The sequence below is a fragment of the Nothobranchius furzeri genome, chromosome 15 (assembly GCF_043380555.1).
Source record: "Nothobranchius furzeri strain GRZ-AD chromosome 15, NfurGRZ-RIMD1, whole genome shotgun sequence".
Taxonomy (NCBI): domain Eukaryota; kingdom Metazoa; phylum Chordata; class Actinopteri; order Cyprinodontiformes; family Nothobranchiidae; genus Nothobranchius; species Nothobranchius furzeri.
Window position 1 is genome coordinate 27,980,891 of NC_091755.1, and position 22,580 is coordinate 28,003,470.

General features: G+C 39.8%; 2 protein-coding genes across 4 annotated transcripts in view; both read left to right on the forward strand.

The window, feature by feature from the left end:
• The first annotated feature begins 2,707 nt into the window (after nucleotides 1-2,707).
• lamtor5 (late endosomal/lysosomal adaptor, MAPK and MTOR activator 5) lies at nucleotides 2,708-6,200 on the forward strand. Its single transcript, XM_015967746.3, has 4 exons — nucleotides 2,708-2,849; nucleotides 2,930-2,991; nucleotides 4,532-4,649; nucleotides 5,896-6,200. The coding sequence occupies exons 1-4, from the start codon at nucleotides 2,815-2,817 to the stop codon at nucleotides 5,954-5,956; spliced, it is 276 nt and encodes a 91-aa protein (XP_015823232.1). The 5' UTR covers nucleotides 2,708-2,814; the 3' UTR covers nucleotides 5,957-6,200.
• Nucleotides 6,201-6,548: 348 nt separating this feature from the next.
• The window catches only part of slc16a4 (solute carrier family 16 member 4), a 31,796-nt gene continuing 15,764 nt past the window's right edge, over nucleotides 6,549-22,580 (forward strand). The window contains exons 1-3 of one of the 3 annotated variants that reach the window (XM_015967742.3): nucleotides 6,549-6,779; nucleotides 7,013-7,069; nucleotides 8,350-8,476. In XM_015967742.3, coding sequence (XP_015823228.3) covers nucleotides 8,385-8,476 — 92 coding nt within the window. In that variant the 5' untranslated portion in view covers nucleotides 6,549-6,779; nucleotides 7,013-7,069; nucleotides 8,350-8,384. Of the gene's footprint in view, nucleotides 6,780-7,012; nucleotides 7,070-7,983; nucleotides 8,091-8,349; nucleotides 8,477-11,158; nucleotides 11,211-22,580 lie in introns of those variants that run through there. The other 2 variants (XM_015967744.3, XM_070544640.1) reach the window with 2 other exon arrangements.

The window sequence follows — 22,580 nt, forward strand, 5'->3', positions numbered from 1 at the left end:
TTGATCATTCAAAAAATCCAACTAACATAATGTAAAGGATGGGTAACAACAGTGCTTTATGAATAATAGTATTTTTATTTTATTGCATCAAATTTGAGTGTAATCTACCATGTCCTTTTTGAAAAAACAAACATAAATTTTTAAATTTTTCTTGAATAATGTCCACATATTTTAAATAAGTGTTACTAAATAGAATTTAAAATATAAAAAAAATGTCTTGATTTGTTTTGATTTCCATGGATGGAGTTACAACAGGTTGATGATGTATTGATGCTGAGTCAGAGCTCATTTGCTGATCCACCATAAAGTCAACCATCTTTCCTCATATGTGTGTGTCACACCCATAAACATATACAAGTGTGTGTGTGTGTGTGTGACCAGAAAAGAAACTGTGACGTAACAAATCTAGGAAATGGTTCTGCGTACTTGCACCATTGCCTACGTGCATACTGGGACAGTGATGAGAGGCTGGTTGTCAACGGAAGCAGGCTTCTGGTGATTTAAGATGCACAAGGAGAAATATGAGAAAGAGAAGAGGGGAAGCAAAGAAAGAAGAATTAGAGGAAAGGAGGGAGAGAGTAGCCCATAGGTTAGTCAGCAGGACATTGCACTGTTGCTGCTCCAGTGATGGATTCCCCAATGCTGCAGCCACATAATTATACTCACCCATTTCTGCTCAGTCAGCAGGAGCACTGAAGCCCCACCATCTTGGAATAGGCAGGCGAAGTTATACAGGATGGAGAGCTCAAATGTATCAAACTAACTTTAGAAGAAATATCTTTAAAATACTCCATCATCAAAGTGCTGCAAATGCTAATTTTAACAAATACACAAGGTGATTTTGAGCGAAGGAATGCATTGAATTGTACAGACATGCCAAAAATATTGTTTTCATGAAGAACCTAATAGGAATCAGCTCTGATGGTTTGGATTCCGGAAATGATTCCACTTGTCAGTGACAACATTAATCAAAACCACATTTTCAAGTAACCATGTTATGACTGCAGACAATGAGGCTAGATGGGCTTCAGTTCTATCTATTTAATGAAAATTATATCAATTATCTCAATGACTCATCTTACATAGGACAGTGGAACTTGGATTATAATGGTGTTTTTAACATCCATGATATAATGATAATGATAATTATTATTATTATTATTATTAATTATTAATAATAATTATTATATAATATAATAATTATCAAATCAAATCAAATCACTTTTATTGTCACGTCACATGTGCAGGTACACTGGTACAGTACATGCGAGTGAAATTCTTGTGTGCGAGCTTCACAGCAACAGAGTTGTGCAAAAATACAGTAACGTAAAAACATGTAAAATATAAAAATGGCTAATCCAAATATACAAATGAATAAAGTAAACAATAAGATAAGAGATATAAAATATATAGAGGCTGGTATGTGCAAAACAGTGGCATTAATGTACAGTATGGAATGTGTAATGTTGGAGTTTCAGTAGTGAGGGTGAGGTGTCTGTGAAGTGTTCAGCAGTCTGATGGCCTGATGGAAAAAGCTGTCTCTCAGTCTGCTGGTTCTGGACCGGATGCTGCAGAACCTCCTTCCTGATGGAAGTAGTCTGAACAGTTTATGGCTGGGGTGACTTGAGTCCTTGATGATCCTCCCCGTTTTCCTCAGGCACCGCTTCTTATAGATGTCCTGGAGGGAGGGAAGCTCACCTCCAATAATCCTTTCTGCACACCGCACTACTCTCTGGAGAGCTTTGCGGTTGTAAGCGGTGCTGTTGCCATACCAGGTGGAGATGCATCCAGTGAGGATGCTCTCAATGGCACAGCAATAGAAGGTCCTGAGGATACGGTGGCTCATGCCAAATCTTTTCAGTCTTCTGAGAAAGAAGAGGCGCTGCTGTGCCTTCTTCACTGTATTTTCCGTGTGCACTGACCACGTAAGATCCTCTGCCAGGTGAACTCCAAGGAAACGGAAACTGCTCACCCTCTCCACAGCGTCGCCGTTGATGGTGATGGGGGGGTGTATTCCTCTGCTTCCTCTGCTCCTCCGGAAGTCCACTATCATCTCCTTTGTCTTTGTGACGTTGAGGGTGAGACTGTTGTCCTGACACCAGTGGGTCAGGGCGCTGATCTCCTCCCTGTAGGCCGTCTCATCGTGATTGGTGATGAGACCTATCACTGTGGTGTCGTTCGCATACTTCACAATGATGTTGGAGTTTCTCGTGGCCGTGCAGTCGTAGGTGTAGAGTGAGTACAGGAGAGGGCTCAGCACACACCCCTGCGGTGCACCAGTGTTCAGTGTGACGGGGGATGAGGTGGTGCCGCCCATAACATTATTATTATTATTATTATTATTGGAAAATTTAATAAAACTTGAAGGAAAATGCTAATTCTTTCTATCTATCTATCTATCTATCTATCTATCTATCTATCTATCTATCTATCTATCAATCTATCAATCTATCTATCTATCTATCTATCTATCATCTATCTATCTATCTATCTATCTATCTATCTATCTATCTATCTATCTATCTATCTATCTATCTATCTATCTATCTATCTATCTATCTATCTATCTATCTATCTATCTATCTATCAATCATCTATCTATCTATCTATGCCTATTTTGTTTATGTAATGTAAATGGAAAGATTTTGCGTTCTCTCTCTCTCTCTCTCTCTCTCTCTCTCTCTCTTTCTCTTTCGCGTCACACTTTTTGGTCCTCGTTGTGACTCGTAGCGCACGTGACGGTCAGCTGACTCTAACCGGAAACGTCGATGAAACTGTAAACAATTAAACCTTCTCTCTTTTCGTTTGTTAACGATGGAGTCGACTCTTGAACAGCATCTCGATGACACGTACGTTAAAAATCTCACTCTAACTGCTGACGTACTTCACTTTTTGTTTCATTAAAGCCTTTCTCCTTGTTTTTTTGTAGCATGAAGAATCCAGCAGTTGTCGGTGTGCTCTGCACAGATCACCAAGGACACAACCTGGGCTGTAAGATTAATTTAAAAAAGATTTACAGCAAAATGTATGAAACATATTCGGTTTAGTTAGCTTTTACAAGGCTACGTCAGTGTCGTGTTCTTTTTTTTTTGAATAATGAAATAACTTAGTTGCAGCAAAAGCTATTAATGTAACACACAAATAATATTATTTCCTTCAGTTTAGCTATTTTCATCTGTAAAGGTTGAAATACATACTACAGTATAGTTGAAGTTACTGTGAATCATACATTTCAACCATTAAAATCTCAACTTATTTCACATGCCAGAAAATCTTCACAGTGTTTGCACTGTTAGCATAATGAGATTAGCATTTCTGATGGAATGAGCTCTTCTGGCTGTTTAACAGGTCAACAGGAAGCTGCTGTAATTAAATTTAATCACAAAGGCTAATGAGGTATAATTAAAATTAAAATGTAATGTTTTTATAATTCTCTAAACACAACCAATCCAAAATGATGCTTATAATTGTTTATTGTTGATTATTACTCATAAACTAATAAATACTAAATGCTTAATAACCACGCAGTTAGTTAGTGAGGTCATTTATGAACATTATTCACATACAACAATTACTGTCATTGGGAAAGTGAATACTCCGTGGAATTGATTCTGTGTTACTTGTTTGGCTTCCATGGTTTAGTTTGAACTTTGATCTCTTCTACAATTCATCAAACTTCAGGGAGATGAACATGCTCTAAATTTTACTTAGGCTGTGAATTCAGAACATATCCAGTCCATTTTCATCAGCTGTGCAATGAAACACAAAGCAGAACAACTGATGATAATATAAAGTAATTATTTTACTTCCCAGAGGACTCCTGCAGCAGCTGACAGGTATCATGTGGTCTGAAGAATCACAGCTTGACGGTTGCTGGAGCATAGAACTTGCTGGAGGGGCTGTCTGCCCTCTAGCTGTCTTGATGGAGATGGAGAGTCACTGAGATCAGAGAAATCTGAGCTTCGCTCCTGGACCTGTTAGCAACCCAGACTTTGATAATTGGAAGAAAAATGATGGATATATCAGTATATATATTTTTTCTGTTCGGTTTAATTAATATTTATAACAGAGGCATCCAGCAAAGTCTAAGCTCTTTGTTAGCGTCCTCATACTTTTATTATCTTTTTAGGTCTTGTTGAAAGTTATTTTGAAAAGGTTATGATGTAACTGTTGGAAGTGGGTAAACATGAGTATTGTTTTGTGTAGTCAGTAGCAATGTTTCCCTGGTACATGGACAAACCTAAATGAAATAGTCAAAAGATGCAGAAGACAGAAACCAAACAATGAGTTCAACATGATTCAGATCCTCGAGAGACCCCAGAATTCAGAAATCCTCAGTCTGGACTAAATAACAGCAGTGGGACAGAAATGTTTGTAATATGTTAACAATCCTTCATAAGGAGGTCATTGTTGTATACAGGTTTGGAATTAACACAAATCACAGAAAATGACTGTTTGAAAGATGCACTGATTTCCTTTTTTTAAGACATTTAAATAATTCATTGCGTGTTTCTTTTCTTTTTTCTTTTAGGTCGTGGCTCCTTGTCTGATGAACATGGTGGTGTTGTGTCTGTTTTGTCCAAACAAGCTATGGCGCTCACCAGAGACCCAACAGTCACCCCGACCGTGTGCCTGGAGTCTGAGTCAGGGTGAGAGCACTGACCGGGTTTTAGCTTGACTTGTAATTCTTTTTAAAAATCTATCTCGGGGTATTTAAGATGTACCTTTGGGGGTTCTGATTAATGTGTACGGAGATCAATTACTCTAAAAAAAGCTTTTTGAGAGAGATCAGAACCAGAGACTCAGGGTTCTGAATCTGATCCAGTGGTTCACTGTCTCCCAGCAGCTATTAGCATCCGGGTCCGAGCCTTCATCGCGGTTGCTAAAACCAGTACGCTTATCTGGTTCCTCCAGTTTCTATTTACTTACCAAAGGCAATGCCATTTGTGACTTTGAACTGAACATGCTCGGTTCTTGGCATTAGATTCCAGAATGTTGTTCATTTCTTTCCCAAAAGGCAGCTGAGATATTTTCTTGAGACTCCAAGCCCTTTTTAATTTCCCCTAATAACCTCGTAGACATTTAAATAACCCCATCATCATTAAAAACGGGTCCAAAGTTGAACTACAGAATAAAAAATTAAAAAGCCAATGTCCTCTTTAGTGGACGGAGGCTCCATGGAGGATGGAGAGGGAGGAAGTCAACCAACTGTGGGATTTTATTTATGTCGTTGTGCTGCCATCTTCTGGTAAATGAACATCTCGTCTTTCAGAACATTTTACCAACCCAATGACAGCTCCTGAATATTTATTTATTTAAAATTACTGCTGCGAACTTTCAATCTCAGATATAATTTGTTATCTCAAAAGTCTAAATAACATAAATACAAATACAAACGGTTTTGAGTCCGATTCAAGGCTTATTTTAGCTTTTACATCAGTTATATTCAAACAGTATTTTTAGGTTGTGATTGATCATCTCCACAGCCAGAACTCAGTGTTCCATGAACCACTGGGCCATCGGGACCCCAACTTTTGGAACCACTGCTTTAATTATGTTTGAAACCATAAAACCAGAATTTGTGAATAATTTTGTTTTTGATTTTTTACACTTAGTATAAATGATTTAGAGATCAGATTTTTTAAAATTATGATAAACCTTTATGCTTTATTAAAGATGGTTAAGGTATGAAAATCTGTTTCTTTTTATTAGCACTGATAACTCTATTGGTGCCTTTTAGTAGAGTTACAGTAAGATTATTAAATGAATGTCGTGGTGAATGTCTGAGAGGTGGGACCGAAGCAAACGATGATCACCAAAACACCACTTTTCAACCTGATCATCCGTGTGATTTCTGATTATCAGGTGAATATTGGTGTTTTTATTGTTTAACAGAAACATTCTGGTGAGGAGTCATGGCACCATCACGGTAGCGGTTCACAAGATTGCATCGTGAAGACAACAGGAGCCTCAGGAGTTTTGGGATGAAGACATGAAACATACACAATCCAAACAAATCAGAGAAAAGTGGGAATTACACTGATTTCCTGTTTGCTGTAGATGTAATATTGAGGAGTATTGTTGACTGGGTGTGATGAACAGAACTGATCATGTTGTGTGAAATGCAGTGAAGGTTGTTTGTCTGATCTTAAATGCCACAAACACTCAATAACCTTGATTAAACGTTAACTTGACTTTCAGCTGTGTTTTGGAGTGTTATTTTGTGGTTAACCAGTTCATTATCTTTGGCAACACTTGTGCATTCATTACTGAGATGTTAGAACACAGGGCTAAACGACTTTTCTGTTCTGCTGATTGGAAAATCAGATGTGCATGAAAAAGACTCCAACCATGTGCGTCTGAGGCGCACGGGCGCACCGGATGACCCGAGTAAAGTCTGTAGTGACTGCAGAGGTGGTTTCTCTCCCCACCCCATCAACCCTCAAATGGGGGCTCAATGCGCCGTCCCGGTCACGTGGCTCTCCGCGGTGAGGGCACCGCTCTCTTCTGCTCGTCGGCACAGCGAACGATGCTGAGGCTGAGCTGAGGGATGACATCCGCCCGCTCCTGCGCGTAGAGGCAAAGTTATGGCCCGATCATCCTCGGAAAACAAAAAAGGAAGAAGAAGGGTCCCGCAGCCATTCATCTCAAAGTCCCGCACCGGTAACGCGCATGCCTGTCAGGGGCGCACAGCCACGGAGCGTGAAATCCCCGCATTACGCGTCAAATCAAAGCAACTGAGCTGATTTCGACGGAGGCAGAACAAAAATTAATCTCAGGTATGTGCTGCAGCTTTTACGCTTTTATGTAAATTCACTTCAGACTTCCAACTGTCTGCAAATGAAAACAACTTAAACCAGAACTTGGTGTCCCTAAACCGGATCCTGAAAAGTTATTCTGGTGTCAGAAAACTGGACCAGAGCCGGTTTGGGTCGCTTTTCACATCATTTTATTTGCCTTCAAAGAGGTTGTCGCATAATTTTCTCCCATTATTTTTCTTGATTCCTCCCAGTTGTGCTGAAATGAGCGCAATGCATCAGAGGAGATAACTGTCCCAGTGCGACGCACGGTAAGACCCCCTCCTCCCTTTCCCCTACACAATAATGCGGTTTTGTGTTCGCTCCTTAAGTCCCCCAGAGTTTACAGTTAAACACCCTTTATTCACTGCAGTAAACTTTCCAAGGTTGTTTTCTCAAAGCGGTGCAAAGTTAAAGTTTTGATGGATTTTCTTTCTGACCTTTGTTTAGTCCGGAAAGTCCCATTCAGATAAACTGTCTCTTCATTCTTCGGGCTCCTTTGTGCTGGGATTGAGTTAGAGGCAGTGATTTTTAAACTGGAAATTAAAAAATAAATACAAATGTAAAAAGACTCATTAGTTCAGCTGCAAACTTGGTTTTTTGAAGGAGAAAGTTATGCAACAAACGTAATCTGCTCAAGGTGCTGGTTGGAACATGTCCATGTTTCTTTTTCTGCACCATGTCAGTAAATGAGTAGATTGTCTTTACTTACACGTTTTGGATTATAACATGCACTCATTGACCTCTGATCAACAGGGGAGTGTGATCAATTAACTATTTTACTTTGTAAGTAAACTTTTCATCAGTTCATTAATGAATATTTTATATTTAAAATCAGGAGATAATGAAAAGCAGTCCTGCATATAGAAGCTGTTAAATTCAGACTAACTCAAAATAGATGTGTGCCCGTGGCTAAGTCACTATTTTAGAGATGTGCTGTTTGACCATTTTTCAGCAGGTTGCTCCAAGAAGCCACTGAGCTGTTTTAGCACCCCCCCATTTAGAGAACACAACTTTGTTCATTCTGTTCAGACTTATGAAATCATCCAGATGACTCTCACTTTTAAAGTTTGCAAAGATAAAATGTCTCATTCTGACCTGCTGAACCTGATGAGTTAGGTATTTAGGGTGGGAAGGGAGGAGTTGGGAAATGTGTGTTTACACCATAACTACTTTGGGCAGGTGTGCGAAGGCTTCTTTTTGCAGGAGTAGTCGGGTTTTAGTAATAGAAGGACACCTAGACTGGTTAAGACTTCCCTGTTATAACAAAAGCGTGTCCTGGAACCATTGAAGGTGAGATGCTTTTTTATTTGCAGCAAGGTGAGCAATAAACTGATTTTCTCTGGAAATTGTCTGTAAACAATTTAATAATAAGAAAACCTAATTGTTCTTCCTAAAAATAGTTCATTTTTTACTTTGTAGATGAAGAATCAGATATTCTATCTTAAAAAAACACCCTGATAGCTAAATGTGTTAACATAGGGGCTTTAATGTTTTGTATGCTTTTTATTTTCCTTTTTCCACCCTTATTGTTGTCTTCTTCTTCTTCAAGGTTTGAAGCTGACCTGGATGCAGCCATAGTTCCACATGCTCTTTTGCAATAATGACACTCAGAAAATAGGAGTAGTCCCGTCTCCACCTCCTGTGCCTTCAGGCACACGACCAAGACAGCAAAACAGGTACATTTCAAAACATCCAGAACGTCTTCAAAATAAAAGCAGCATGGCCTTAAATAGCTCTGTTTTTACTTTGTTTAACAGCAGGAAATGCTGGTATTTAATCAATTTTTATAAAAAGTGAAACAAATATTATACAAATAATTTGTATTAATTGTTATTTAGTCATTAAAGGGACAAACCAGATTTTTATTTTTATTTCGGGTCATTTTTTTTTTAACCGTAACACAGCAGAGTATGGTCCTGTTCCAAATGCCATTCTTGTCCTTCCATAACCGGTAGATCAGACCTTCTGATGTACTTTCCACAGACATACTTGTCAAGTACACAGGAATGTACTAGCATACTTAGGTATTGAGAAAAGGCTCTTATTTGCGTTTCACATCCTGCAAATCAAAAATGAAGTGCAACCTTCACAGATGCTCCAGCATTCCTTTAGATCATTTTGAACATTTAAACAAAACCTGCATAACTCCATCGTGTCTGCACATGAGATGATCTTGGTTTAAAAGTCATACATGAACAGCGTTGGGCGTTTGCATTTATTTTAGGAATGTTAAGAATTTCTTTTTGCAGCAGATTTTCTCAGAAAAGCTGAAAATCGAGGACTTTTTTCAGTTTTTTTCATTTCCAGCCAATGACTGTGTGTTCTAAACACACATTTTTTACTCAGTAAAATGCTCATTGAGTTTACATTAAAGACAGATTGTATATAAGTTGTCAGAGCTTACAGGAGATTTTTTAAACTTCAAGAACAACATGCTGACCCTGATTTCCAGCGCATGAAACCATTTTTTTCATGTAATTAGTTTTATGCACAGGAGACACATGTAGGACCTTGATGGTCCATTCCACCATGCCCGTAGCTCAACTCCATCTGAACCCAGTAATAAACTTTACATAACTTTATTTATTATATAAACTTCTAATTATTTATACACTTAAAAATTTTTTGGCCTCCATCATTTATTATTGGTGGCTCAATAGTAACCCCGCACTTATAGTGCCTTACAGAGTCAGAGGACTCCAAAGCACTTTACAGTGTATCATTCATCCATTCACACACACCTTCACACGTCCAATAATGGACAAATGCACGTTTTGTTGTTCTCCATCTAAGATAAAACATTTTGACATCTTATTTAGGATTGTATTCTGCGGATGATTTTAAAGAATGCTACGTTTTGGGGTTAGGGTTAGTGAATCCTCACACAGCAGCACCAAACACAGTAACATATCACGCTGCCAGAGGTCGCTGCCCTCTGGTATTCACTATAGTGGGAAGCTATATCACAACACAGGGCGTTTTAATAGATGTTATAAGATTTTAACAAGAAAAACTCTAAAATATTTGTGTAATTTCCTTCTTTAAAGACTCAGCTGACCAAATAAGTGAATGATCCACTAGTGCACATTTTTGCATAGCAGAGATATGCAAACCTTTGCTTTCCGTATCTGATGTGAGTTACTTTAGCTGCACAAACTGCAGCTAAAGGTAAACTATTGATCAGGGCTGAACATCAGCTCAGAACTTTAGCCTCTTTTGTTCAGAACAGCTTCAACTCTGGGATGCTTGCATATCTGATCTGGTCTTTTTAAAAACTCATTTATGTTTATGGTTTAGGCTTTTATTTAGCCATTGATTACATTAACTTTGCTCTATAGCAGTATGGGAACAGACTCACACGTGTAGTTTTCTGCAGCTGGGTTGTATGTTTCTGCCTGCCAGCTGTTTCATGCTTCAGAAAAAGCTTTTGATGTTCTCGCTGTGCTGAAAGTGTCCCTGAAGCTTTAAGTTCTGTGTATTTAACTCCATTTGTAGCTCACTGTGATGTAAAAGGCGCTGTTACAGTTTTTTTGTGTAATCAGTTCAGCTCTCAGAACGTGTGTGTGCAAGACAGGATAACCTTTAAGTTGATGTTGAAACTTTGACTTTCAGCTTTGTGGCTCTATGACTCCTGTTGGGCCAGAGCCAAAACGCTTGATTAGTGTGATGTCTGCAGTCTGTAGATGATGATAAACTAAATCCATTATTCTAGCTTGTCAACCGTTTTAGTCAGGAGTCCCCAAGTCATTGTTTAAATGGATAAAATAGACTAGGCAATCAAAATAATAACAACTTTTCTCTGTTTTGATCAGTTTTGATGCAGTAATGTTTCCAGAATAAACAAATGAAATGTCTTTCCTCATGCTGAACACAAAGGGGTATAATACAGGATCCTAAACAATCACTGTAGGTTTTTAATTATTGGTTAGAGAAAATGGGTTTTACTTCTCCTCCCTTCTATTCAGCTAAGCCAAAAGGCTGGTGTGTCTTTTTTTTTGTATCCTTTCACTCAGAGACTGCCCTAAAGTAAAATATGTCACTCTTAACTGAATAGTTGTTATCAAAAACCTAACACATCAGTGGTTTCTGGGAAGGAAAACAGAGTTTAATAAGAAATATGAAAAGATTTGTGTCATTTATCAGAATGCTAAGAGATAATAAATACGTTTTCAAGCATAGAGATGTAAACAGACATTAATATTTTATATTTATTATTTAATTTATTATTATTTATGAGAACACACTTTACATACTTACTTGTTATTCATCTTTACCTCAGCGTAGCTGTAGCTACATCACAGAGTGTTTCCATAGCAACCACTAGTTACCATAACAATATAACCCAAAGGTTTCAAACTAAGCTTAGGTTACCCCAAATATAGATTTTGTTTGAGCATAATTACTGTGTAGGTAAGTTTATCATCACACTTTAATATACCGAAACAAAATGTTGCATTTATTTGTTTGTTTGTTTGTATGCAGGTTGCATTTTTGATTTGCAATGAACAGAGGAAGTAAACTACACTATAGTCTCAGATCATCACTTTACGACTTCTTTTATATGTTTGCTGAGCGTTCATCATGTTTGGTCACGAACTCAGAAACCAGGTCTCCAGAGAGTAAAGATAAAAATGGCTGTTTATGGCAGAAAATATTTAGAGCACTTTAAATACTATTGTAGGTCAAGGAGAGCTTGAGTCATTGGCAAACTGTGTTGAAACTGGATCAGTTAAACATAAAGATAAAGAGATGTAGTACATGTTATTGCCACTTACCATCCCTGCTGCTCTCAGCACATTCACAAACATGCACTGTGTGTGTGTGTGTGTGTGTGTGTGTGTGTGTGTGTGTGTGTGTGTGTGTGTGTGTGTGTGTGTGTGAGAGAGAGAGAGGGGGGGGGGGGGTAACTTATTTCACACTGACCCAATTCATTCCACTTTTAATCCGCTTTCTGTCAGTTTGGTCCAGACTTCTTTCGAGTGTCTAAATCAGACGATGTTAGTTTACTCCGACTTTAGTTCTCTTCACTTCCATTCTTTGAGACTCAGTTAGTTTTTCAACAAGTTTAGAGGGATTTTTTTGACATTTGAAATCCTTTCTGTGTAGAAATATTAAATTACTAGTAGTTTAATTGTGCAGGGAGCTTCCTGGATGGAGATATAGCCTAAAGGATTGATAAGCTAATGGCTAGTTTGAGCACAACCAAGGCTTAACCCCTTAACGCCTAAATTTGTTTTGAGTTATAAAATTGTTTTTCACTTGTGGATTTTCTTTCAGGTACATACGTTATTTTGGTTGCATTTGGAGCGAATGCAGGTTTGATGCTAATTAGCGTCAACCGGCATTAAGAAGTTAAACAGCTTCTGTCGTAAAAATGTTTAAAATGTTTTTTTATGTATTTATTTTATTCAGAAGGCTCATGTTGGACTTACAAATATTTAAAGTTACACAAATGTGTTGCAAAGTGAATATTTTCTTTCTTTGAAGACCATGGTTCTTTAGGTGGTTATCGTTGCTGTCTCCTAGCCAAATGTAAATCATCTCCTCCAATTGTCATTTATTGTGCTTCTTCCCAAATTCACATTTCCTCTTATTTAAAAAAAATTTAACTGCTCACTGACTTTGTCACATTTGTGAGCAAAACCACAATAGCTCTGTTTTTAAAATAGTGGTTCCACCCAAAAGTCTGAACCTATAATTGCTCTGCTCTGTATTTATGTATGATTAGTTTTGTAACCCCTTCAGGGTTGAGTAGAAGGAATGTTATGAATCATTCACAATGAGAAAGAAGTTCTGCACTAGAAGAGTAAAGTTAATGTAGACATAAACTACGTTGACACCATTTCCCCCTTTTTAGTTGTCAAGCCTTTTACCTGTTCCTAATGTTTCATCCTCAAAGCACCACTTTGTTTCCAGGAACCTTATGGTTAATGTTTGATGAAATGCCAACTTGCTTAAAGGTATGGCGGAGGATGTTTCTGAATTTCAGGAAATAACCGCCCTCTCCATGTTTTGAAAAAATGCTCATGAGAGAGAACACCCATGCAGTTATCCTCGTGCATGCTCTGTTTACAAGTACCTGCCGGCCTTGCAGAACTCCTTCTTGCAGAAATCTGTAATGAATTTCTCCAAATAGCGTCTCGAACTTTAGCTTGCCTGTCGAGCAGAAAACCGGCATCAGAAGTGTCTGTGGGGAGCCCAGCTATCGCTAACCCTAAAAAAACTCTGGTCTTATTTCTCACTTCGGAGGCTTTTTTCTTCTTATCATAGAATTCAACGGCACTTTTTTTCTTCCGACTCAAAGCTATTTTCAAAAGAACCTGATGAAAACAGAGAGGAATGAAGACTTGTCGCTCTACACATAAACAGAATCCGCATGCGCAAGAAGTGAAAACTAACCCATGAACGAGCGCGTACAACAGCAGCCTTGAATGAAAGCTTCTGTAGAATGATTGACAGTTATGTGGACCAATGGTTCAGATGATCCACCCGGAAGAACAAGATCCTCCTCTATACCTTTAGTTCTGCTCACAAAACAGAATAATAGAGGCTGTTTCACACACACACACACACACACACACACACACACACACACACACACACACACATATATATATATATATATATATATATATATATATATATATATATATATATATATATATATATATATATATATATATATATATATATATATATATATATATATATATTGTCTTCAGCTTTGGTCAGGTTGAGAAACTTGGCCACATGTAAAAGTTCCCACAAGCAGAGCTGAATAAAATTGGCCAGTAACACATTTACTGCTAAGTCAGCGCATCTTCATCTGCACACAAAGGGGTTCTCTTTGAACTGATTTCAGAGGTTGACTCCACAGTATGCCAGACATCTTTATAGGAGACGCATGGGATTAAAGTCCAACAGAATGTAAACAAACTATAGAAGTGTGATCAATTGCTGGAGAGGAGACATTTGCCTTATTTTAACACCCAACCGGATATTTCACAAGGCTCAAAGTCACGTACAGTTGTGGACAAAAAACCAAAACAGGGGGTGGATCAATCCCATACTTCACTGCATTTTGTTTTCAGCCGAGATTTAGTTTAATTTTACTGACAGAGGCGAAAACTAATAGTTTTAAAATTTGAGTTTGTTTAAGCCTGGGCTTGTTGGAGGAACTGAATCAAAGGCAGATCCACGGCCAATCAGCTTTCCGACTTTACAACTGAGACGATATAAAGAATAAAAATATTCTGTCAACCGATTTACGCAATTAAGTCAGTGGCATAAAAAAAAGCATGATGCAGAAAAATCTTACAGCTACAAATGTAATCTCTCTCTCTCTCTCTCTTCCTCTCTCTTCCTGCTTTCAAATGCTCTGTCAGTTTTTCCAGATACCAAGAACCAAAAGTTCATCTTTTATTTCATATATTGTTCGTGTGGTGTTCCTTCAGTTGGGGATGATGCTGTTTTTTTGTCATTGCGTCATAAACCTTAGTTAAACATGCAAAGCCTAACCTCATTGTAAATCTTCTGGGGAAACATGTTCCGAGAAGAGGCCGAAGCAATTCAAGGTCGTACTTGTGTGTTGGGAGTCAGACTAAGTTCAGGTTAAATACAAATTGGTCTTAAATCACTATAAAACACATGTAAAGAAAGAAAGAAAACAATCTTTTATATAGCGGCTGTCAAAATAAAAATCATGAAGCGCTTCACAAAACAAAACAAATTTAATATAAAAAAGATGTCAAAAAAGGATCAAAAATATGTTTGAAATGAAAAAATAAAATAAAAATTGTGATTAAAAAATGTAAGGAAAAGGAGAGAGAAAATGAAATGGAATGAGGGAAATCTGTGGATTAAAGTTAAAGTCCCTTTTGTCTTCACACACTGGTGAAATTCATCTCCACATTTGACGGGTCAAATGATGATCTGGGTTGTTGCACAAAATCACAGACCCACTGCTTATAAACACGGTCCTCATTGTTTGGAGATTATGTAAAGTTAATATCTTACCTGCTGTCAAGTCCTGCACTGTTTTGTGCTTCCCCACTTGAGAGGGATAAACATCCACCACAGAGTTTAGAAACTGGATTTCACTCAGAGACCGAAACAATGCTTCACTTTTTGCTTTTATGTTTATTTCAGCATGTCAGCATGTCAGCTCAGGTCAGCTCAGGTGAAAAACCTTCAATCAAGCAGACATATAACCTTAAATTAGATTTACAGGGTTTACATAATTACCTTTAGCATTACTTTTTAAACAGTAGTTTTAAACATCAAATAGTTCCCTTAGAAAAATATAAGCTACTTATCATTATCTTTTATAATTCATCTTCCATTGAAACTAATCACAGAACCCAAAAATGAACAAACAACTGCAACAAACAACTTGCTGAAACATTTTCAGATAAGTAATTCTTTTACTAACTGGCAAATAACAACAAATAAAGATTATACCAGCCAAATCAACAGAGACTCAATTGTTTGGGCCACGCCTAGGTAAGCAAACAAACAAACAATCAGGTCAGGTTTCCCGCCCAACCGCCTAACCAGCAGCAAAGTCCGTACACAACCAGCAATATATTATATATTTATCTTACCGGCTGCCTCTCTGATTTTGGTGGATGTATTTAGTTCTGAAGTCACTGAACGGCTGACTCAGAACACCATGCTCTCTGGTGAAATTACAGCTCAGAGGTGTACCACCTTTATTGTCCCCATGGAACCCCTTCTGCTGAACATGGTTCCTAGTCTGAAAAAAGTCCAAGCTTGACTTAACACCTCCCACTCGATCCTTCCGTAGTATCCATGGGAGGATCGTCAGTTTGTTGATTCTTCTTTTCAATTTAATGTTCCGTTTGCTCTTCAACTGGTAACAGGACGATGAGCCTTCGGACATCTCTGTGTAGGACGACGGGTTGGAAATCCTTTCCTCTCCCTTGAGTTTGTCCTCGTTTCACATGCTTTATGATGGGGGTGCAATAGCTAGGAGAGACCTGCACTTGGGCGTCCCTTACAATGCCTTTACTGTCTGGATTTACTCCAACGACTCTTCCAAGCTTGAAGTGACCTTTTAATGCATTCTGGTCACTTAGCCAGACAATATCCCCAACTGCAACATTCCTATGGAAAGTGTGCCACTTGCTTCTCACAAAGAGGTTAGGACCAGCAAGCTGACTCCAATTCCTCCAAAACTGTGTCACGATGTCTTGCATTTTCCTAAGTCGACTGTAGGGATAGGTGGGAAAGTTGAAGGTTTTACAATCCCCACTCTCCGATGCTCGGCCGAGGAGTAGAGAGTTGGGTGTTATGTACTCAATGCAATCCTCTCGGCTTTGTGTCCTTGCACCAATTGGACGCTCATTTGTCAGATTTGCTGCAATTTGTAGGGTTGTTTGGAACTCACTGTAACTGAGAGGAGTCTTTGCCAATACCTTGAAGAGCTCTTTTAACAACTCGTACAGCAGCTTCTGCAGCTCCATTTCGATGTGGCGAATCAGCAGGAAGAATTTTCCACACCCACTCAGTCTCCTTTTTGGCTGCATATTCCTCCAGACCCGTTTTATTTATACTGTCCAGGAACTGGTAAAGTTCTTTCAGAACGGGTCTTGCCCCGATGAAGTTAGTTCCAGGATCGGACCAGATTTTCTTCGGGTGCCCTCTAATCGCAGTGAATCTCTGATAAGTCATGAGGAAACTTTCAGATGACAGACTGTTTGCAATGTCAACATGAATGGCACGACTAGCCATGCAACAGAATACAACACCCCAGACCTTCATTGAGACTCTTCTCTTAATGTCATCTCTTACTTGGTAAGGGCCAAAGAGGTCGATGGAGGTGAACTCAAAAGGCGCTGCTGGCCCACTTCTTTCTGTTGGCAGATCTCCCATTACTTGTTGACAGGCTCTCGCTTTTGCCTTCCTGCAGGTTATGCAACCATCGACAATCTTTTGGGCAAGTCTTCTTCCTCTCACAACCCATGCTTTTTTCCTCATCCTTAACAGGGTCCCAGCCACTCCATCATGGGCCTTGTTGTGAGCTTCACGGGCTAGCAAGGTAGAAACCCAAGCATCATAAGGCAGGATGGGAACTCCAAGTTGATCATTGTTAAAGGACTGGACCCTTCCACCACAAATGAGCAATCCAGAGGTCTGGTCTCTGTAAACAACCAACCTGTCCATAGTGGTACTTGGGATTGCCATGCCTTGTTGTGCAGCAAGGAAAATATCTCTTAAAGCATCCTGTCGTTCGGCCACAGAAATAATTCCTTTCAAAGGAACCGCCTCCCACTTTGACTGATCCACACCTGGTTTTGATCTTAAGAACCTTTTTGCAGCCCTCCAGACACATGCAATGGTCTTGACCAATCGGACCAGATTGCTGAACTGTCTAAGGTTTATGAGGTTTTGGACTGAAAACCGATGAGGAGACCTTCTCAGGTCTGACTGGATTTTGCTTTGATCCTGTGTTGACCCCACTTGCTTTCCACTTCTCGTTAGAACAGCAACAAATGCTTTCTTTTGTAGTTTAGTGATGCTGTCTCTAGCAGTAGATGCAAGTTCTTTGGCAGATTTGATTGGCCATTCATGTATTGGCAATCTCAAAAATGCAGGGCCTTCCTGCCATTCAGACCCTTCATCCAGGTCATGGGGCTTGGCTCCTCTTGTGATCAAGTCTGCGATATTTAGGGAGCCAGGAATCCACCACCAGTCTTGAATTTTTGTGCTGCCTTGAATTTCTCCAATTCTGTTAGCGAAGAAAGTTTGGAAACCATAACTTTCTCGCTGTATTGCCCCAAGGACTGTCTGACTATCAACAAAATGGTACCATCTTTCAGCCTTGATCCTGCTATGAAGCTCAAAGAATGTTTTCAGCCGTGACGCAAATACTGCTCCACATACCTCTGCTTTGATGACATCACCCTTCTGATCCAAAGGTGTTAACTTGGCCTTTGATTCCACCAACCTAATGATTGGGCCTTCTTCTGAACTCCACCTCAGGTACATCACTGCTCCGTAGGTCTGTTCACTCCCGTCAGAGAATGTGATAGCAACAGGATCATTGCAGACTGACATTGGGGTTAAAGCCCTGGGAAATTTGATTCTACCCAGTTGGGCATACTCTTCAAAGATCTTTATTGCGTCTTCCCTGAGTTCTTCAGTAAGTGGTACGTCCCATGTCTCTTTCACAAGGTGGTTTGAACCATCTTTGACTTGCTGGAATGCTCTTCTCACCAACATAGCTCCTTTTTGCTTTGCGGGAGTCACAAGGCCAACAGGGTCATACAGCCCCGATAGTTGACTAAGGAGAACCCTTCGTGTTAAAGGGTTTGGTGTTTGGGTTCTGATCTGTTCTTGCAGGAGGTCTTGTCCAAGTCGTATCTTTCGCTTTCTTTTAGAAAAATTTATTGCAGTCATGACATATAGTTTATCTTCTTCTACCGCGTAACCTAGTCCAAGTGCTTTGTTTTCATCATCACTCATCTGGTTTGGGAGAATAAGAGCATTTGTCTCTGATTTTTCTTTGTTCTCTTTATGGTCTGTCCTGCCATTTTGCCCCGAAAAGATCCAAGGTTTAAGTTCAAAGCCTCCTGCCTTTAAGATAAGTTTCACGTTTGTTGTGATAACTTTAAGTTGGTCAAGGCTTTTGTGTGATGTGAGGATATCATCAACATAGCTGTCGTGCTGAATAACTTCCTGCTCCTCTTTCAAATGAGCAAAAGCTGGGAGTTTTGCAGTTTCACGCATTGCTACTTGGGCAATGCACCCTGCTGGCTTGTCCCCCATGTTTACTCTTGTGACTGCATATTCTCCAAGAGTTTCCTCTTCTGATTCTCGCCACAGAAATCTGTGAAGATGTATTTCTCTGTCTTCCAACCAGACAGAATTATACATCTTCCTTACATCACCAAGGGCAGCATATTTCCCGTCCCTGAATCGGAGGAGAACAGCACGGATTTGGTTAAGGACATCTGGGCCTTTCATGAGAAGTTCATTTAAGCTTACACCTTCAAATCTCTGACTACTGTTCCACACCACTCTCACTGGTGTTGTCACAGAGTGTGGGTTTAAAGATATGAGGTGGCTTACATACCAGACTGGCCCATTCCAGTTTGAGAGTGCATCTGTTGATAACCGTACTGCTGCTCCCCGGTCAATCATCTCATGAAGTTGGGCAGCATATGCAACTTTCCATTCAGGTTCTTTGTCAAGCTGTTTTTCGGTCCTAAAGAATGTAGCTTGGACTCCTTTTTTGTTATTTGGTAAAGAGGTCGGATCCTCAATCCAAGGATATTTGGCGTGCCAGTGAGGTTCCTCGTTATGGCTGTCCTTCATGATGTAAGTGAGACCTCCCCTTATGACTTCTAGTTCTCTTTCCTCAGCCAAAGTCATTTCTTTGCCGCCTGGTTGGCAGTTCCCACAGCGGCATCCCCCACATTTTGGCTCGCAAGCAGCTCCAATACTGTCCCATCTCCACCAGTCCAAGAAATACTTGCTTGTAGCTGATGTGTTGGTTTTATGAAGGGCTGTATCTTGACTGCTTGATGCATGTTTTGTCATGGATGTATTTAATTCTTCATATCGAAGAGCAGCAGTCCTCATTGACCTAGCGAAATGGGTCTTTGACATGTGGGCGGAGAAAACACACTCCTCAAACAATTCAGGGTGTGCTCCACCAACCACCTTTCCCAGAGGGCCGTCCCACAGCACAAGGTCCCCGACAGCTTTTACCCTCTGTGGTGCAAGTTGACCTTCTCTGTGGCTGATGAGCAGATTTATTTCCTTCGGTCTCACAAACTCTTCTAGTGGCACATCTGGGAAGAACTTCTTCAGTCGCTCTGGGGATACATGCTCGAGAATATCTGCTATGCTCTTAAGTCCATAACATATCATTTGATGAGATTTGAAACTGCCTTTGGGGGTTTTCACCCTGATCTTTAGGAGGTATCGTTTTGTCTCCACTTGAGTCTTCATGCCTCCAACTCCGTGAACCACGAGTGTGATTTCCTCACCTCTGAGATTTAGCTTCTGTGCGGCCTTGTGGGTTATGTAATTTGTATCTGATGCTAGATCAATGAGTGCACCGATTTTTTGCCCAGCATTAGCTGTAACTTCAAGGAGCATCATGATCACTGGCAATTCTTGCAACCCACTCCTCGTTAAGAGGTTCGATTGGTCTTTCAAAGTACTGAGAGCTCTAGATGCAGTATTTGAAAATACATTTCTGCATTGTTTCGCAAGATCAGGTGAAAGTTTTTTCAGGAACTCTTCTTGCTCACATGTGTAGTTCTTCATGCTTTCATCTTTCACTGTATGCTCTCCTCTCCCCCTTTGACCCACATCATTTTTCTTTACCTCAGTTTTAGGGCACAGATAGTAATGATGATCAGGGGTTCTTCCATCCTTGCAACTCTGGTTTCTGCATAAGTAGTCTGGCTTGCAGTATTGGCTGTTATCATGGACTTCCAGACATCTTCTGCATGCTCCTAATTTACTTATTGCAGCTTGTCTTTCTGACAGCTTTAATGTACGGAATTGCTTGCAGAAGTAAAGTTTTCTTTTATGGCCTCCGTCGCCGCAAACCACACAACCTGGCTTGTAACTGTTGGTTGACCTTGCCCGGGTGTATTTCAGATCGGGTCTGATGTCCTTTCTGGCCGGCTCTTCATCTTGCAGTTGCTCCAACTGCTCATATATGCTTTCTTGGCCCTTGAGAAAGGCCAAAAGACTGTCAAACCGTTTATCTGGAACCACACTGTTGTCTGCTGCATAGACTAGCCACTCTTTTTTAAGCACTTCTGGAAGTTTGCTCTCTATGGACTTAGTTACAAGAGGATTTCTTATAGCACCTGTATTTCCAAGGTCATTCAAGTCTTGGAGTGCTTTCTCTACAGTTTGAATTAATTCCACAATTTTCCTTGGTTGATGACTTTTAACAGCTGGCAATCTTTGTAATTCTTCGACTATTTCAATAGCAATGGACGTTTCATTCCCAAACCGGTTTGCTAACATACGAAAGATGTCTTCTGCAGTGTTGTACATGGTGAGACGAAGTTCTCTTATAATTTTGTCCTCAATGCTGCTCAGTAATTGGACCTTTTTCACCTCTTTGGACCCAGTTGGTTCTCCTTGTTGCTGCAGAGCTTCCCAATCCTTTTTCCATCTATGGAAATCACGTTTGTTTCCAGAAAATTTTGGAAGGGATGTTGGTTTTAATTTTATAGCTGGGACAAGATAATTAGGTATCGCATCTGCCAGACTTTGTCTCCCAGTATGACCTTCTGTTCTCGTTTGGATGAAATCTGCTTTTCTTGAAACCAGTCTAGGGATGTGGAGTTCAAGCTTTTGAAGGTGACTCTGCAGGTCCCTCTGCTCTTCAGGAGGAATCCATCTTTTCCACCTTCTATAAACCTCCATTGCTGTCATCATCAAATCTTTCAGGTGACTGAGGATGAACTCATATGCCTCCTGCTTTGTATCGGGTTGTACGTCAGCTGCGAACTCACACTCTGCCTCTGCTGCTTTTACAGCTGTGGATACTTCAATGATTCCAAAGTTTTCCCAAAGAGTGCTCTGGATCAGACTTTTAACTTCATTCAGCTTCTTCTGACATTCATTCGCAGTCTTTTCCAAATCATCTTGCTGCTGTTGAGTTAATGACTCCTCCTTAACTGTGGCCAACTCCAGCTCTAGAAGGAGAGCAGCTTCTAGATCCTCATTAGCTGCCATGACATTCTCAGCCTCTGATGTGAGTTTGTCAAAAGTATCTTTAAGCATCTCCTCAGTCATATCTTTGTATGACCTCAATACGCTGTTGACCCGGCGAGTGAAAGATCTTTTGGCTGTTGTTCTATCTGCCTTCAGTTGCTCAAGTGACTTCTCTAAGTCAGACATTCTGCACAGTCAGGTTCTTTCCTTTCACTCCCAGACGGTTTTTCACTGTCAAGTCCTGCACTGTTTTGTGCTTCCCCACTTGAGAGGGATAAACATCCACCACAGAGTTTAGAAACTGGATTTCACTCAGAGACCGAAACAATGCTTCACTTTTTGCTTTTATGTTTATTTCAGCATGTCAGCATGTCAGCTCAGGTCAGCTCAGGTGAAAAACCTTCAATCAAGCAGACATATAACCTTAAATTAGATTTACAGGGTTTACATAATTACCTTTAGCATTACTTTTTAAACAGTAGTTTTAAACATCAAATAGTTCCCTTAGAAAAATATAAGCTACTTATCATTATCTTTTATAATTCATCTTCCATTGAAACTAATCACAGAACCCAAAAATGAACAAACAACTGCAACAAACAACTTGCTGAAACATTTTCAGATAAGTAATTCTTTTACTAACTGGCAAATAACAACAAATAAAGATTATACCAGCCAAATCAACAGAGACTCAATTGTTTGGGCCACGCCTAGGTAAGCAAACAAACAAACAATCAGGTCAGGTTTCCCGCCCAACCGCCTAACCAGCAGCAAAGTCCGTACACAACCAGCAATATATTATATATTTATCTTACCGGCTGCCTCTCTGATTTTGGTGGATGTATTTAGTTCTGAAGTCACTGAACGGCTGACTCAGAACACCATGCTCTCTGGTGAAATTACAGCTCAGAGGTGTACCACCTTTATTGTCCCCATGGAACCCCTTCTGCTGAACATGGTTCCTAGTCTGAAAAAAGTCCAAGCTTGACTTAACACCTGCTATAGGTAGCTCTTTGAACATTCTCAGTTTGGAAAAAACAAAAAGCCTGACCAGACTGACAAGCTAAC

Excerpts from the sequence above, each read along its gene's own strand:
- lamtor5 (XM_015967746.3), top strand. The coding sequence starts at position 2,815 with ATGGAGTCGACTCTTGAACAGCATCTCGATGACAC. Across the intron at positions 2,850-2,929 it reads GAACAGCATCTCGATGACAC|CATGAAGAATCCAGCAGTTG; the intron begins GTACGTTAAAAA and ends GTTTTTTTGTAG. Across the intron at positions 2,992-4,531 it reads CCAAGGACACAACCTGGGCT|GTCGTGGCTCCTTGTCTGAT; the intron begins GTAAGATTAATT and ends TTTTTCTTTTAG.